This window comes from Amphichorda felina, assembly GCF_050947745.1.
Source record: "Amphichorda felina strain 45539 chromosome Unknown scaffold_5, whole genome shotgun sequence".
NCBI lineage: Eukaryota > Fungi > Ascomycota > Sordariomycetes > Hypocreales > Bionectriaceae > Amphichorda > Amphichorda felina.
Genome location: NW_028145045.1, coordinates 2520363 through 2536279, shown reverse-complemented (window position 1 = coordinate 2536279; position 15917 = coordinate 2520363). Strand labels below are relative to the sequence as shown.

The following is a 15917-nucleotide window of genomic DNA, read 5'->3' as shown; positions in this document are numbered from 1 at the left end:
AATCCGCGTCCGGAAAGGAGTAAGTTGGGCTAAACGTCACTAGTTTCTTTTGAGTGGTGTCTCTATGATGAGAAGATGGTTTCTGGCTGCGCTGAGATCTTGTATTCGTATCATTGGGATCTTTGATAACTGCAAAGTTTAGAATATGGTTCGTTGCAGGCGACTCTCCAGACTTTTGTGACAACCGCAACTCCTGGGACGAATACGGCCTCACACCGGTGCCAAGGTTATTAAAAGACTGTCTGTTGCGCAAAACGACTTGACTGGAGCTGGGCCCAGAAGGTTCCGATACCGCTGAAGCCGAGGGACTGTGTCTTGGTTTTTTGGCACAAATGGTGACCGAGATTTCTGATCCTTTACGTTTAAGAACTGGCACAGCAGATACTTTCACATCCCGAGACCGTTTAGTTCGACCGACCAGGCCCTCATCTTCTGCTGCGTCCAGGAGCTCCTGGCAGATTGGGATACGGGGAATTCGGCCAGTCTTGAGACCGCTCGCGCAGACCCCAACCGGGTTTTCCAAGGGGTTCTCGTCCTCTACTTGTGGTGGTGTAAATTTCTGCTTTTGAGATCGCGAAGGCGTGGCTCGGCTCGGCTCAGCCATGTGCATTTCTCGTAGAGCTTCCTCATCAGAGTCGTCAGGGAAGAAATCCTCGTCGCCTTTTTGCGCTCGTGGCACCTTCTGCTCATCAACTTCAATGCTACTGGCCGGATTGCCCACCCCTTGTGAAGCATTGGATGGCAGGCCAAGAACGGGCATCAAGTTGGATGGGTACAGGTCCTCCACGGATTGCAACGCCGTATTGATGGTGTACTCGTTGGCAGCAGGCTTAACAAAGGTGTCGAAGTCCAGTTCTGTGTCTTGAAGGCCAGCCTTCTCACCGTCCATGAGTGCATGGATTTGCTCTCGATACTCTTCTTCGTGTATCCAGCCCATCGGTTGCGACTGGCGCGGATCTGCAGACATCGTGACATGAACCTCAGCGGGAAAGGGGCTAGCAACCCCCTCTGGAAGACCCATTTGGCGCCTCCTTCGCTTGCTCTCGTCCCTCCACAGGCCCGCCATACTGGAAACCAGTTTCATGTCGCCTGGTAAAGGGTTGGTACGTTCGATAAAGTCATGATGGAGCGGGCGCTCCTTCACCATCTTGCGATTTATGATGTCCTGGACACAGATATCGACCTCCACAGAGCAATGGCTAACTCGAGGCAGGGCGGGATCATCAGTGATTTGTTCACAGGACACAGACTGGCTGTGCCACAGATGGGATGAGTGGGAACCATCGTCCGGGTTGGGGACTGGCGACCTGAAATGAGTCCTAGAAGAGTCGAGATAGTCGCAGCCGTAAAGATTATAGTCGGTCATGAACTGTAGCAAGTACTGTAGATGTGCCTCGTAGGGTTGGAATTTCCGCTTCATTATGACACCCTGTTGGAGCAGGTCCGACAATCGCGTCATAACGATGGGATTGAACATGTAGATCTTCAAGAAGAAGCGGTATCCAACATGGAAGCCGAAGAACGGAATCCCCTTCACCAGGGTGATTCGAGCCACGAACCTGGCATTTTCTCCATATTGGTCGCGCCTGTAGCTCACAGCCAGCGCGTGGTCAATGGATAGATGAAGACGATAGATGAAGGCACCAACTGTGGTCTCCATTTAGCCATTATTCAGGTTTCACTAATGCATCGTCAAACGTACCTTCATCTGGCACTAAGCTTCCTTCATACTCCACATAAAGGTAGGGGAACGCTCCATGGATGTGGGCGCACACCTTCTGACCGGTTTCTGTTGACCCAAAGACCCTGACCACTGGTACCTTTGGCCCTTTAGAGACTTGCGACGGCCGAATGTCGTTGCGCAGCTGCGGATCATAACGCGTTGGGGTTGCCTGGTAATGATCGATACAGTTCAGCCTGACACGGAATAGCTCCATCGCCTTCGTTGCAGGGGTCCATTGAAATCTATGCAATCATGGTGCCTCTGTGCGCCTTGTCAAAAAAAGGAACGAAGCAAAAAAAAAGAAACAAATCGTTTGGCAAACCGTCATGCATGACGCGACTCGTGATGAAATGTTGCCTCGTATAGCTTACCAGCATCGCGAAGTCACGTGGGATAAGACCTCTATTAGTAAAGCAACTTTTCGATAAGGCGCCTTCCCGCTATTAACTTCTTGACCTCATCGGCGCGGATACTCAAGCTTGCGAACCTGACTTCTGGGTAGGGACACTCCTGGGAGTGCACGACGCGTACTCACTCTTATTTTTTTATCCACTGTTGCGATTGGAGGAGAACCGTTCTTGGCCTCTTTTCAAGCTGGGAGACATTGCTTGAGACTCCTTGACGACTTAGTTGCATCGACACGAATTAACCTGACAATATGCCACCACCTCAAAAGCCCGAGACGGGCGCAGCGTCAAAGGAGGAGAATATCTACATCCCCTCATTCATCAGTAAACGACCCTTCTACGCGGGCGAAGAGGGCGACGACAATGACTACCTCAAGCATCAGCGACGAGAGAAGAAGGACGAAAAGTCGCAATGGTACGACCGTGGCAAGAAGGCCGGCCCTGCTGCGACTAAGTATCGCAAAGGCGCATGCGAGAACTGTGGCGCTATGACACACAAGGCCAAGGACTGCCTGAGCCGACCGAGGGCCAAGGGCGCCAAGTGGACGGGCAAGGACATCCAGGCGGACGAAGTGCTCCAGGATGTCCAGCTCGGGTGGGATGCGAAACGAGATCGATGGAACGGGTACGATACAAAGGATTATCGCAACGTCGTGGAGGACTTCAATCAGATGGAGGAACTGCGCAAGCAAGCGCATAAGTCTGCCGCTGGGGACGAAGATGAAGATGGCGGCGATAAGTACGCCGAGGAGAACGACATGAGCAAGCACCAGAGTACAGCCACGCGACAACTCCGAATACGCGAAGATACTGCCAAGTATCTCCTCAATCTCGATGTCGAATCCGCCAAGTATGACCCCAAGAGCCGTTCGTTGGTGGATAGTGGTGCGACAAAGGACAAAGCGGCTGAGCTCTTCGCCGAGGAAGGATTCATGCGGTCATCTGGAGATGCGTCAGCTTTTGAGAAGGCTCAAAAATACGCGTGGGAGGCACAAGAGAAGGGCGGCGACACATCACAACATCTGCAAGCGAACCCGACAGCAGGAGAGTTCTACAGAAAGAAGGAAATGGAAGAGGCCGAGAAGAAGCGAGCCGAAAAGGAAAAGCAGCTGCTTGAGAAATATGGCGGTGGCGACCAGAAGGCCATGCCGGCAGCCCTGAGGAACCTGACGGTCACAGAGTCCGAGACGTTTGTCGAGTATGACGAAGCTGGGCTGATCAAGGGAGCCCCAAAGAAGCAGGCAAAGTCCAAGTATCCCGAAGACATTTTCATCAACAACCATACATCTGTATGGGGAAGCTGGTGGTCGAATTTCAAGTGGGGATACGCATGCTGCCACTCTATCATAAAAAACAGTTACTGTACGGGGGAAGAGGGCAAACAGGCATGGGAAGCCGCAGAGCAGCAACGGACAGGGGCCAACTTGATCGAAGCGAAGCCCGAGGATGGGGAGAAACAGGATGAAAATGAGGAGAACGCTGAGAAGGAAAAGGATGAGGGTGCATCAAAGAAACGTACTCGTGAAGAGATGCTCAATGGCGTTTCCGAGGCAGAGATGGAGGAATATCGGCGGAAAAGGACAGCAGCCAATGATCCCATGGCCAAGTTCTTGGGGAAGGATGAGCTTATCAGTTAGCATAGAGTGCTGCAGCGTAGAGTACTGCAAATTCAATACCCAAGCCAAACGCGTATAAAGTCTACATATAGATATGTGCTGGAAGGTTGCTCCAATACGCATCAGATCACAAATTATGGAAAGAGTCAACAGGCTAAATGTATTTGGGCGAAATCATTCCATTTTGTCCTCTGGCTAACGCCGCAACTATGACGAGAATCCATTTCCCGTGAGAGGTATTCCTTCCCTACCATCATTCCAGACATTGAGGAAGAACCATTGTCACATATGCTCGTGCATTTACTCCTCCTCCTCCTCCTCGACGTCCTCAGCGGCCTCCTCAGCAGCCTTGGCCTTCTTTCTGCGGACACGGCCAGGGCGGCCGCCACCGAAGGGCGAGGTAAGGGCGAAGTCGATGTGCTTCTGGGAGTCGAGGCGGACGATGAAGGAAGGCACATTGACCATCTGCTTGCCGACGCGGATGTGGCGCTGACGGATCAGGACACGGGCGTGGTGGATGGACTTGGCGAGACCGAGCTTGTAGACGCAGGTCTGCAGGCGGCGCTCGAGGAAATCCTCGATCTTGAGGGCCAGAACGTAATCGAGCTTCATGCGGGACTCGTCAAGGACACCGACGCGGACGAGACGGCGAATGAGGGCGTTACCCTCGAAGAGGCGCTTGGGATCCTTCTCATCGAGAGTGAGGAGCTGACTACACTGGAGTTAGCGCGCCCGAAAAGCCTGACACTGCGTAGGTCAAAGAGACATACCGGGCAGCACGACGGATCTTGGACAGAGTCAGACCGACACGCCAGACCTCACGCTTGTTGCGGAGGCCATACTCGCCGACGAGCTTAAGCTCAGAGTCCCTGGGGTATTAATGTCAGTTTCTTGGTCACAATCGACTTAAACAGAGTCAAGCTCATGTTCAGTGGCCGGTGATACTGACAATCGAGCGGCCTCGAAAGGACGACGAGGGACACGCGAGGTCTTGGAGTACGCGCGAGGAGGCATTCTAAAACAACTGTTAATATTCGTATCCTGCGACTGCGAGGTGGATTGGCGACGCTGTACTCACTTGACTTGCTCCGGATGATGTTGACTGGCGGATGCAACTTTTACACGGAGGTCAGGAAATCGGGAGGTTGTGGGGTGGTAATTTTTGGCGATCGAGGTAGTAGGGTCACGTGGCCCTCACACAAAGAACCCTAAGACTTGGTGGTGCCCCGCCCTCACAGTTTCGTGCCCTACCGTCAGTCCAGAAAATTGAGGGAAATTTTCGGATTATCTTTTCGCCCGCTCCCACAAGCTGCAGAGGAAATCCACAACACCAAAGCGAAGGCCTGATCATCCCCTTCGCCAAATTCCGAACACGATCACGACGAATTCTCCCCACGGCACCCCGACAATCTAGACGCCATGGGTCACTCTTACGGAAAGCGTGCGGGCACCCGCGTACGTTTCATCACGAATTGCTACTCGATTGCCGTCGCTAACACGCTTTGTAGTATGCCTTCAGCCGGGACTTCCGCAAGAAGGGCATGATTAACATGAGCACCTACCTGAAGACCTACCGGTCAGTCTGGGGATGAGAGCGATTCGAAGAAGACAGACGACTAACAACTGAGCAGTGTTGGTGACATTGTCGACATCAAGGTCAACGGTGCTGTTCAGAAGGGGTAAGGATTCGGCTACTCTGAGAATTGCGACCAAACGGAAGGCTGATACCTGGATAGTATGCCCTACAAGGTCTACCACGGAAAGACTGGTGTCGTCTACAACGTCACCAAGTCCGCCGTCGGTGTCATCATCTACAAGAAGGTCTGGGGCCGCTACATCGAGAAGCGCATCAACGTCCGCCTCGAGCACATCCAGCCCTCCGGCTCCCGAGACGACTTCCTGAAGCGCGTGAAGGAGAACGCCCAGAAGAAGAAGGAGGCCCGCGCCGCTGGCATCACCGTCGAGGTCAAGCGCCAGCCCCTCCAGCCCCGCGTTGCGCACACCCTGTCGCTGACCGACAACCCGCCTGAGACCCTCACCCCCCTGCCTTACGAGACGACTATCTAAACGGGGAATCTGGGAAAAGTGTGGTTATTGCGTCTTTTTTCTTGGGGTGTTAAGTCCGGATGGGAAAGAACTGAGCATGGCCAGGGTCTGCATTTCGGTGTCTATAGGGAACAAGACCCAATGACATCTTCATGACCAAACATTTCTCTGTCTCTCAGCTGCCAGGCATGACGAATGAATCTACCATGGGATCCGTGTATGAGGCTAGCTCTAGTGGCGCCCGCTCGATATGGACACTCCCCAAGAGGTCAAACCTTCACCCACCGTTTAAATCGCCGAAGTTCCCTCCGAGATATTCTAGTCGTACGTTGTGATGTTCCATTAGCACTTAGCATGTTCCTATCGACATGATGTGAACTTGCCGCGACCTCTGTCGTATAATTTGACAAAGCGTTCACCGCGACATGCCCCTCCAGTTTTTGTTCACTACCAGAAATTATCCACTTTCCGATAAACTATTCCTACGTTTCCTCAATCCAGTGGAATTAGATAGTAGTGGCAGTGAATCAAGAGAGCTTTGAGGCAGAAGAGGATAATATTACGAAGAGTAAAGTTGAGATCGAATGAAATGTCCGTGAGGCGGGTACGGTAGCCCGTCTCCATTGTGTATGACCTTAGATATTACGAAATCACGTAGGCATTGATTTGATTTCTTTTCCTCATTCTACCTACATATTCTTAATGATAAGGAAAACAATGCTCTAGAAATTGTCGTTCCCATCTCATCCAATATGCGTGATGTCGATTTGCGGGTCGGAATTTCCAAGCGCCGATAGTGCGGCGCCGGCTTGGGTGGTCCCCCAGTGATGTATGATGATCCAATGCTTGCTGCCCAAGCCAGTTGCATCACACGCATTGACTAGGTAGCTTCGTCAAACGCTGACGACAGCTTTCTAGGCACCTATATTCCTAAGAAGCACCCTTTTTCTGTGGTCATTGACAGTCTAACCCGGACTTGTCGAGACTAGCCTATCCTTATTGAGCTGCGCCTCGGGTTCTAAGGTCCAGGGGTGTGCTCACACCTCCGACTTGCGACAACTTGGTGCACCCCTTTATCGTTGCTCCAACCGCAGACGAGCTGCGGTCGAAATAGCCCGCCATGGCTTCCCTTCGCAGCGCGGAGCATACCAAGTACGTGACCCGACGACTATAGTCCAGCGCAGCTCTCGGGCTGCCGGGCCATAAAGCAACGCATGCTGACTCGCCCGACCGATCAGAACCGACCAGGAGCTTGCCATCAACATCCGCAAGGCTACCAACAGCGAGGAGATTTCCCCGAAACGCAAGCATGTGCGCGCATGCATCGTCTACACATGGGACCACAAGTCCTCGCAGGCCTTCTGGGCCGGCATCAAGGTGTACGTGCGATCCGGCCTCGCCGCATGTATGTTAAGTGGGCTAAATGGTTTGCAACAGGCAGCCGATCCTGGCCGATGAGGTCCAAACGTTCAAGGCCTTGATCACGATTCACAGGGTCCTCCAGGAGGGCCACGTCGTGGCCCTACGAGAAGCAATGGCGCACCGGAATTGGATCGACAGCTTGGGGCGCGGAATGACGGGCGAGGGTGTTCGCGGTTACGGCCCTCTGATTCACGAATACGTCTACTATATCCTGGCGAAGCTCGCTTTCCACGACGCGCACAAGGAGTTCAATGGAACATTTGAGTATGAAGAGTATATCAGTCTGAAGGCGATCAATGACCCGAACGAGGGCTACGAGACGATCACCGACCTCATGGCGCTCCAGGATAAGATTGAGCAGTTCCAAAAGCTCATCTTCTCGCACTTCAGGAACGTTGGAAACAATGAGTGCCGGATATCCGCGCTGGTGCCGCTTGTCCAGGAGAGTTACGGCATCTACAAGTTTATCACGAGCATGCTGCGAGCCCTGCACTCGAGTAGGTCGGCCGACTTTGGAAAGCCAATTCCCGTCAAGCTAACACATTTTCTGTAGTCACTGGTGACGACGATGCCCTTCAGCCCCTACGGGAAAGATACGACGCACAGCACCACCGACTTGTCAAGTTCTACTACGAGTGCTCCAACCTTCGATACCTCACCAGCCTCATCACCATTCCCAAGCTCCCCCACGATCCTCCCAACCTCCTGGCGGAGGATGATAAAGCTCCCGCACTCCCGGCGCGCCCCAAGCAAGAGATTGAGCGTCGCCCGAGCCCTCGACCCGAACCGAAGACGGAGGAGCCTGGTGAAATTTCCGAGTTCTGGAAGAGCGAGCTCGACAGACAGAACCAAGAATACGAGGAGCAGCAACGAGTCATGGAAGAACGAGCCCAGGCTCAGCTACTGGCACAGCAACAGGCTCAGATGCAGGCACAGCGCGATTTCGAGGAACAGCAGCGCCGGCTCGCTGAGCAACAGCAAAGGGAACAAGAGGCATTGCTGGCTCAGCAAGCTCAGTGGCAGACTCAGGGCCGGCTCGCAGAACTGGAACGGGAGAACCTCAATGCTCGTGCGCAATATGAGCGAGACCAGCTGATGCTGCAGCAATACGACCAGCGAGTTAAGGCGCTCGAGGGAGAGCTCTCTCAGATCCAGAATAGCTTGGGCCAGCAGATGTCCAGCAGGGACGAGCAGATCCAGGCGCTTCAGGAGCAGGTCAACACATGGCGCACCAAGTACGAGTCTCTGGCGAAGCTGTACTCGCAGCTGCGCCAGGAGCATCTTGATCTTCTGCAAAAGTTCAAGGCTGTTCAGCTCAAGGCGGCGAGCGCCCAGGAAGCCATTGACAAGCGCGAGAAGCTCGAACGTGAGATCAAGACCAAGAACCTTGAGCTAGCAGACATGATTCGCGAGCGTGATCGTGCACTTCACGACAAGGATCGGGCAACTGGGAGCAGCAAGGACGAGGTCGAAAAGCTCAAGCGCGAGCTTCGCATGGCTATCGACCGCGCGGATGGCCTTGAGCGGAGCAAGGGTAATGAGCTCTCTACAATGCTAGCCAAGTACAATCGCGAGATGGCCGATCTCGAGGAGGCGCTACGCAACAAGTCGCGAGCTCTGGAGGAAGCGCAGTCCATGGCTCGTGATGGTAGCTCGGACCTGGAGCAGCTACTCCGCGACAAGGAGGAGGAGCTCGAGGTGTACAAGGCGGGGATGGATCAGACCCTGATCGAACTCAACGATCTCAAGAATAACCAGGGCGAGACGGACCATGCCTTGGACGGCCAGATTGACGCCCTCATCATGGCCAACTTGGACAAGATCAACGACATTATTGACTCGGTGCTTCAGTCGGGTATTTCGCGGGTGGATGATGCCCTGTATGAGATGGACTCGTCGATGCAGGCCGGAAATCAGAACGCGTCGCCGTCGTATGTGCTTTCGCAGATCGAAAAGGCCGCGGCCAGCGCCATGGAGTTTGCTACGGCATTCAACAACTTCATCGCCGACGGCCCGAACAGCACACACGCCGAGCTCATCAAGTCCATCAACATCTTCTCCGGGTCCATTGCTGATGTGTGCAGCAACACCAAGGGCCTGAGTCGTCTGGCTACCGATGACAAGAAGACCGACGCCCTCATGGGTGGCGCCCGTCAGTCAGCTCTGTCAACGATTCACTTCTTCAGGGGCCTCCAGAGCTTCCGCTTGGAGGGCATGGAGCCGCTGCAGAAGACGGATGTGGTCATCAACAACAATAATGATGTCCAGATGAACCTCCAGAAGCTCAACAAGCTGGTTGAGGCATTTGCCCCTGGCTTTGGCAAGCTCACCAACAACAAGGGCGACCTGGGCGACCTGGTTGATTCAGAGCTTCACAAGGCTGCCGATGCCATTGCAGCAGCTGCGCAGAGACTCGCGAAGCTCAGGAACAAGCCGAGGGACGGCTACTCGACATACGAGCTCAAGGTACACGACTCGATCCTCGACGCAGCCATGGCCATCACCAACGCCATCGCGGAACTCATCAAGGCAGCTACGGTGACGCAGGAGGAGATCGTGACGGCGGGGCGTGGCTCATCATCGCGCACGGCCTTCTACAAGAAGAACAACCGTTGGACAGAGGGACTGATCTCCGCAGCCAAGGCCGTCGCCTCTTCCACCAACACGCTGATCGAAACTGCCGATGGAGTGATCTCAGGGCGCAACAGCCCGGAGCAGCTCATCGTGGCCTCGAACGATGTGGCGGCCTCGACGGCGCAGCTGGTGGCAGCGTCCCGTGTTAAGGCTGGCTTCATGTCCAGGAGCCAGGAGAAGCTGGAGTCGGCCAGCAAGGCGGTGGGCGCGGCCTGCCGGGCGCTGGTGCGCCAGGTGCAGAACATGATCAAGGAGCGCAACCAAGGGGAGGAGCAGATTGACTACTCGAAGCTCGGCTCTCACGAGTTCAAGGTCCGAGAGATGGAGCAGCAGGTAAGTTCTCCCCTCCTCTGCATACCCATGCTACAACCCCTCCCTCTCCCGCTTGTTTTTGCCTAAAGAGTGTCCCCCCTCCGTATTCGCATGACGCCCGTAACAGAATACAGCGCCTCACTTTGGCAACATCCATCTCCCACTGTAGCCGTACTGTGGGGGGTTGAGTGTTCCAGGGTGTGGCAGGGACAAGGGGGCTAATGTCGTTTGCCTGCGTGATGTTGTTGCTAGCGCCAACACTCCTTTCCAAGTCGAGATGGCTAACGTCGGCACTCTCCATAGGTCGAAATCCTCCAACTGGAGAACGCACTGGCGTCTGCGCGGCACCGTCTAGGCGAGATGCGCAAGATCTCGTACCAAGAGGAATGATCCAGGGCCTGCATTGGTCGGTGTTTTCCGTGTCGAAGCACTGCGCCATCTCTTATGTATGTATCCCAGTAGGGCTTCTGTGTCAATAGTGGAGAAAGGGAGAGCGAGACGAAGGAGGCGGATATTTTGTTGGCCTTGCAGTTTAGTTTAGAGTGTTATTCCACCGCAGGGCTGGCCGGCCTGGCGTCTCGGTTCGGTCGCTTGTCGACCGTCTGGCGCTTGTTCGAACATGACCGCCATCGCCTAATGTAACCTAACAGTCAGACACACCACGCAGCTTCGTTCATATACCCTTCGACCATGCAGCTCGGCTCTCTTGTCCTACTCCAGGGCATCTGTAAATGTGATCAACGTGCAGGGTGCGGTGACGTCTGTTGACGGTGGCCATTGGGCGCTGTGATGAACGTTCGTCACCCCCGACATCCATGGATGTTGGCCACGCATATTATCTCCATGCCAGACTGGTAGTTCAACGGCTCCTACCCCCAAATCCAGCGCTAGGTTGCGCCTACTACTAATAGCTGTCTAACATTACACAGAGTACCTCAACGTTCTGCAGGGCTGATATTATCCGTGCCGTGTCTCGGACTCTAAGTTGCCCATAAGCCCTGCTAGCTGGGTCTTGGGCCAGGCTAAACTCGGAGCAAACCAGTCACCTGGGGTTATCCCAAAGAGGATTCACTGGCATCAACGATCCCCTCACCTGGGGTTTATATTTTGGTGATGTTTGACGCCACAGATGCAAGTTGACGACCCCTGATTTGCTTGGTTCATGGTGGCTTGCACGTGTAGGGTAGGATTGCACATACCGGCACAGCCAGCAGGAGGGCAACTTGGGACAAACTACTGATACGGCGCTCAAGCGGCAAGCGGCTTCCTCAGGCTCCTTCTCGCGGAAATCTTTAGAAAAACAAAATTGATTAGGGGGTAAAGAGCGCAATTTGGGAGAAAGTGAGAGTCGGAGTTGGTCGCTGCTCAGCTGACCACAACCACCTGCAGGCGAGCGGCACAGTGCCGAGACATCACGCTTCCCCGGTTTTGACAAACGGGTCTTGTCGCGGGTATGGCCCGTATAAGCATCAAGGGTCTCAAATTCCAAGCTGGGAGCCTGGGATCTGCCTCACCGGGCGCTTATCTTGCCCCTGGCTGTCATCTAGACTCATCACTATCAACAACACACTTCTTCCCCCTCAGTCTCTGCGGGAGAAAGTTGCGGTGGGAATAATTTGAAAACGTCATGCGGACTTCGTGGTATGGTGCTTCTCGCACGGATCATGTCTTTTAAAAAGTCAATCATCGCTCAGCACCTTGTGTAAGCGAGGAATGAAGAACTACTAGTACGGATACGGACACTTGGGACTGAAAGGGGGGTTCATAAAGGGACGTGCGCTGGTGCAGGTGGCCTGTCACGATGTTGGAGTGATGTCGAGGTGGCTGGGAACGGGAATGTGAAAAGAGGGCGGGGGAGATATGGCCGTTGCTGAAGATGTAGAGGATCAAGCCTGTTTGTGGATACGGTGAATTGGAGGTGAAGTCGTCGAGGATACGAATAGTGGGGGGCCATGATGCATCTTGGTTGGAGCCTTGGTTGGAGCCTTTGAGGGCAAGCTGCAGATGGAGGAGTGTGGATGCAGAGGTGCCTCAGGCCCGCACCTTTGTCTTTTTTTGACATCTGGAGGCTGGAACGTTGGAAACGAATCTGGTGGGGCCGTGGTATTGAGTTGGAGTTGGGAAACACCGGGCTGCCTGGCAATACTGGCGGCTGTCAGGCTGTCAATCAGTTGCCTGAGAGCATTTGGAAGTCAAAGACCCCTGTCTCCAGCCAGTCTGTCACGGTGGATCCCCGCGGCTATTGCCCACTCGGCCATGGATCCGATCGCCACCCCTGCGCAGGCCTGGCAGGGATATTCGTTCTTGGGTTGAAGTCGAGGGGCTAGATGCACTGTCCGTCAGGTACTGTGCGACGACGGGCGTTGTGCAACAAGCTGACAACGTGGCCTGGTGTGAGCTTGCCGCATTCCTGGGGCCATGTTTGTTTCCCTGAACTCCGCCCGACTCCGGTCAAACCTGAGTGGCCATGGCTTCGACTGCGAGATTGCCCGTTTGGACTGGGGAATTGGGGGCCATCCCTATCCGAAAGTTGAACCCCTACCCATGTATCCGGATGTGATGGCTCAGCTTGAGTTTGATCTGTAGTTAATGCTTACCTTTCCTATAATGATGATGGATGTTTGCACGCGAAATTCATCCCATCGGATATGGGATATGGAAGAGGAGGGCGCTGAGAATAGCTCGTGCTCCTGCTGTGGAATGCGGAGGAATAAAAATAAAACCTTTTCACGTCAAAGCCCCAAAACGACGCCCACCATCTAAATGAAATGCAGGAGGAACTTTCGTCCGGACAGGCCGATCAGCCCCTCGACAAGAAAGGCATAGGAGGGAAACGTCCGCAAAAGGGCGAGGTCGCGTTTACGCGTGTCTTGGTACCGCCCTAGAAGTGAAGAAGCGAGGGCTCTAGCTTTGTGCCGAGTCTCATACTATCGGGAGGGGAACACTGAGAGGAACCCCAGAGCCTTGCCAAATATCGGTGGTACAGCAGCGGGATTTGGGCGCTTTGCGACCATCAGCCCTGCTGCCAAGTCCTGACGTCTGATGGATCTGGATTCCACGGGGCGCAAGGATCTGGTGTGATGCGAATCCGGGGCCGTATCCGTAACTCAGGATCTAAAAGTGATAGGCGAAGGCGAATTGGAAGCATCGAGCCTCGTCTAAAACTGGTCATCTGGACACTCGGACAAACAGATGGCGTCCATCTGCATCCCTAGGCACACCGGTGATCGTCTTGGAAGAGCTGGGGAACGCTGTGATCAGCCAGGACCAGAGAAGGATCTACAAAATCCGCCAGCGAGGACCGTCATGGCTAACAAGGGCTAGGTGCCGGATATACCTGGGGATCCAAATTCTGAACGGCAAGGCGGGAACAGCCAACGCAGCCGGCGGTTCTTGCCTTGATGTCTCTCCTCTGGGAGTTGTGGGCCTGCGCGCACGGCCGAACCCTGAACAGTCTTTCCATTCCTGTCGCTCGATGTGGGGCACAAAATGGCGCCAGCCGTCAACCCCGTCGGAGGATTCTGGTACACCCTACTCCGTAGCTGGTCAATGCACATTGGTCTCGGCGCCCCAGCCCCACCCGATTTGGACGACGTTTCACCGTGTCAGTCACCAAGTCCTCAGTCCTGACACCTCAGTCCTGACCGACACCTCAGGCCTCTGACTCCTCGCTTGCCTTCACTCTCATCTCACTTTACCCAATCGCCTCGGTTACCCATCTTGGCCTGTCACAATCCCACCAAATTGCCATGCCAGTTGGGGGCAAAAGTGTGCATTTCTCATTAGAGGCGTCTTGCCAAACCATCTGCCTGAGCTGTCCGTCTGTGTCCCTGTCCAAATCTATCATTATCTAGGTAATCAGCCACCTCAATGGTAGTACCGTAGCTCCATAAACCCGTAGCGCCAAAAAGAAATCCCCCCAAAATCATTGGGGCTCCATAACATGAGCTGGAAGTCCCAAAAAAGGGGGGGTGGGGGGTTAGTGAAGCCCACGTTTCCCTCATTCCCACACTCTGTAAGCCCTAGGATTGTGTTCATATCGTACGAATTGCCCGCATCGTAGCATTCATTCTCGGGAACTGTATCGAAGGTTAAACTTGTCTCGCAATAGAGAATCAAGATCAGGTGAACATGGTATCCCAAGACTCCGTATGTTCGGACATGCTCCAGCTCTCTTCAATCATAGCAGGATAAAACTGGCCCTCAATGCTTGGAAAAAGCTGCTCTCCGTCGTTTTGGGAGGATTTGAAATCATGGACAGTGAAAGAATCCATCGGCTGAATGATTTCACTGCCAAAATCCCAATTCATGTCAGCGCTGTGCAAGTTTTGTTGACCAGCAGTTGCTATTCCACCTCCATTATTAGGCTGAGGAAACATCTCACTGGGAGAGGGCTCTGAAACAAAATGAGAGCTGGCTTGAGGGGCAACTTGGGGTCCAGAAACGCCGTAGACATGAGAGAGACAGGCGCTCGGCGCAGATGTATTGGGTGGCGGAGGTGCCGCCGACAAATTCTGTCCGTTTATGCCAAATTGGTGGGGATTTTGGGAGAGATTCGCAGCCGGGTCGGTCGGTGCTGGAAATGGGGTCGTAGCCTGGAAGTATGATCGTGGGTCGGGATGAGCGACAGCGGGCTGTTGAGCTTCTTGGGATCAGTGAGGGCTGTTGTTGACGGTTGGACGTACTTACATTGAGGCAGGTCATACAAATGGTTCCTGCATCGCTTCAGAACCTCTTCCTCGGTGGCACAGGGTCGCATCGTGTAAGATATGGCCTGCGTGCCGCCATTCATGATGTAGGCGACTGAGAAGCCATCGTTGGATTGACTCGTGACAGTCCAGAAACCCCCAGCGCAGGGCTCAAGTGCTTGAAGAGCAACCTTTGGGAGCACACCAGGCATTGCCGCAACCGCATTGCTTTGGGACGCTCCCGCCGGAGATTGACTTGACGGCATGATTCGGGAGGGCGATGAAAGGTCGGGTTTCTTGGCTTGTCTGCTTTGATGTGAAGGCGTAGAGAATGTGAAGAGAAAGTGTAGGAGAAAATTGACGAAAGTTTGTAAGGAAATAAACGGTGGGATGGGGTGGTTGGCGAGAGGTGAAATCTGAGGGCAGGGTGAGGCTGTGAACATCTCCGGTCGATGTCGAGACTAAAAGTTGTCTGAGCCATTGCTGAATATTGGAAAGCCAAGAGTGGGGCAATCCAACTCCTTTAAGTTGTGTACCCGCCTGGATGATATGATACACCGAAGATGGGGGTTCTATTGCAAAAGGGTCAACATTATTCTGCAATGACCAAAGGGTATCATATTAATTGCCCACTGGTTTGATTTCCTTGGAGTTGATCTTAATGAAATCGAAATCTTTACAAATCTTGCAGAAGAGAAAAGCATTTTAATCCTGCTACTTACTCTTAATCCCCATCTCGTGATTCAAGTCCGCAATGGGACAGGAAAAGGAGCCTTGTCAAGATGAATTCCAGGAGCGCGTGTCCCAACTTTGGGAACGCTTCCAAATACGTCTGATTAAGTAGGATGATAAAATTTTAAGCAAATATTCCGGGGAATTTATCATTGTAAAACTAGATCGCGGAATTCCACTCATCGTTGAATCGTCTCCTATTCCAGAGCGAGAGCTCGTATCGCTAGATTACCATGGCGCTAAATAGCCACAAACCGGTCGTAGTATATCTAGAGAAAACATTTGTTTTCTCAGTGCGTTCTGTGGGAATGGATATTGTTATACTCTTCAATGCCAT

At 53.6% G+C, this 15917-nt stretch overlaps 5 protein-coding genes across 5 annotated transcripts; 3 read left to right on the top strand and 2 right to left on the bottom strand.

Annotated features, from left to right (window-relative positions):
- Positions 1 to 230: 230 nt before the first annotated feature.
- REV3_1 (DNA-directed DNA polymerase) lies at positions 231 to 1937 on the bottom strand (the record flags this gene model as incomplete). Its single annotated transcript, XM_083195050.1, has 3 exons — positions 231 to 308; positions 386 to 1647; positions 1703 to 1937. 3 exons carry the CDS (start codon positions 1935 to 1937, stop codon positions 231 to 233), a joined length of 1575 nt encoding a protein of 524 aa, XP_083049963.1.
- Positions 1938 to 2381: 444 nt separating this feature from the next.
- On the top strand, positions 2382 to 3767 carry SLU7 (mRNA splicing protein SLU7; the record flags this gene model as incomplete). The annotated part of the gene is made up of 1 exon (XM_083195049.1): positions 2382 to 3767. The coding sequence occupies one exon, from the start codon at positions 2382 to 2384 to the stop codon at positions 3765 to 3767; it is 1386 nt and encodes a 461-aa protein (XP_083049962.1).
- A 279-nt stretch (positions 3768 to 4046) lies between these two features.
- Positions 4047 to 4760, bottom strand: RPS9B (40S ribosomal protein uS4; the record flags this gene model as incomplete). The annotated part of the gene is made up of 3 exons (XM_083195048.1): positions 4047 to 4458; positions 4517 to 4615; positions 4696 to 4760. The coding sequence occupies 3 exons, from the start codon at positions 4758 to 4760 to the stop codon at positions 4047 to 4049; spliced, it is 576 nt and encodes a 191-aa protein (XP_083049961.1).
- Positions 4761 to 5165: 405 nt separating this feature from the next.
- On the top strand, positions 5166 to 5813 carry RPL21A (60S ribosomal protein eL21; the record flags this gene model as incomplete). Its single annotated transcript, XM_083195047.1, has 4 exons — positions 5166 to 5201; positions 5255 to 5322; positions 5378 to 5425; positions 5483 to 5813. 4 exons carry the CDS (start codon positions 5166 to 5168, stop codon positions 5811 to 5813), a joined length of 483 nt encoding a protein of 160 aa, XP_083049960.1.
- A 1099-nt stretch (positions 5814 to 6912) lies between these two features.
- SLA2 (ANTH domain-containing protein) lies at positions 6913 to 10550 on the top strand (the record flags this gene model as incomplete). Its single annotated transcript, XM_083195046.1, has 5 exons — positions 6913 to 6944; positions 7031 to 7171; positions 7230 to 7711; positions 7768 to 10181; positions 10464 to 10550. The coding sequence occupies 5 exons, from the start codon at positions 6913 to 6915 to the stop codon at positions 10548 to 10550; spliced, it is 3156 nt and encodes a 1051-aa protein (XP_083049959.1).
- Between the last annotated feature and the right edge of the window lie 5367 nt (positions 10551 to 15917).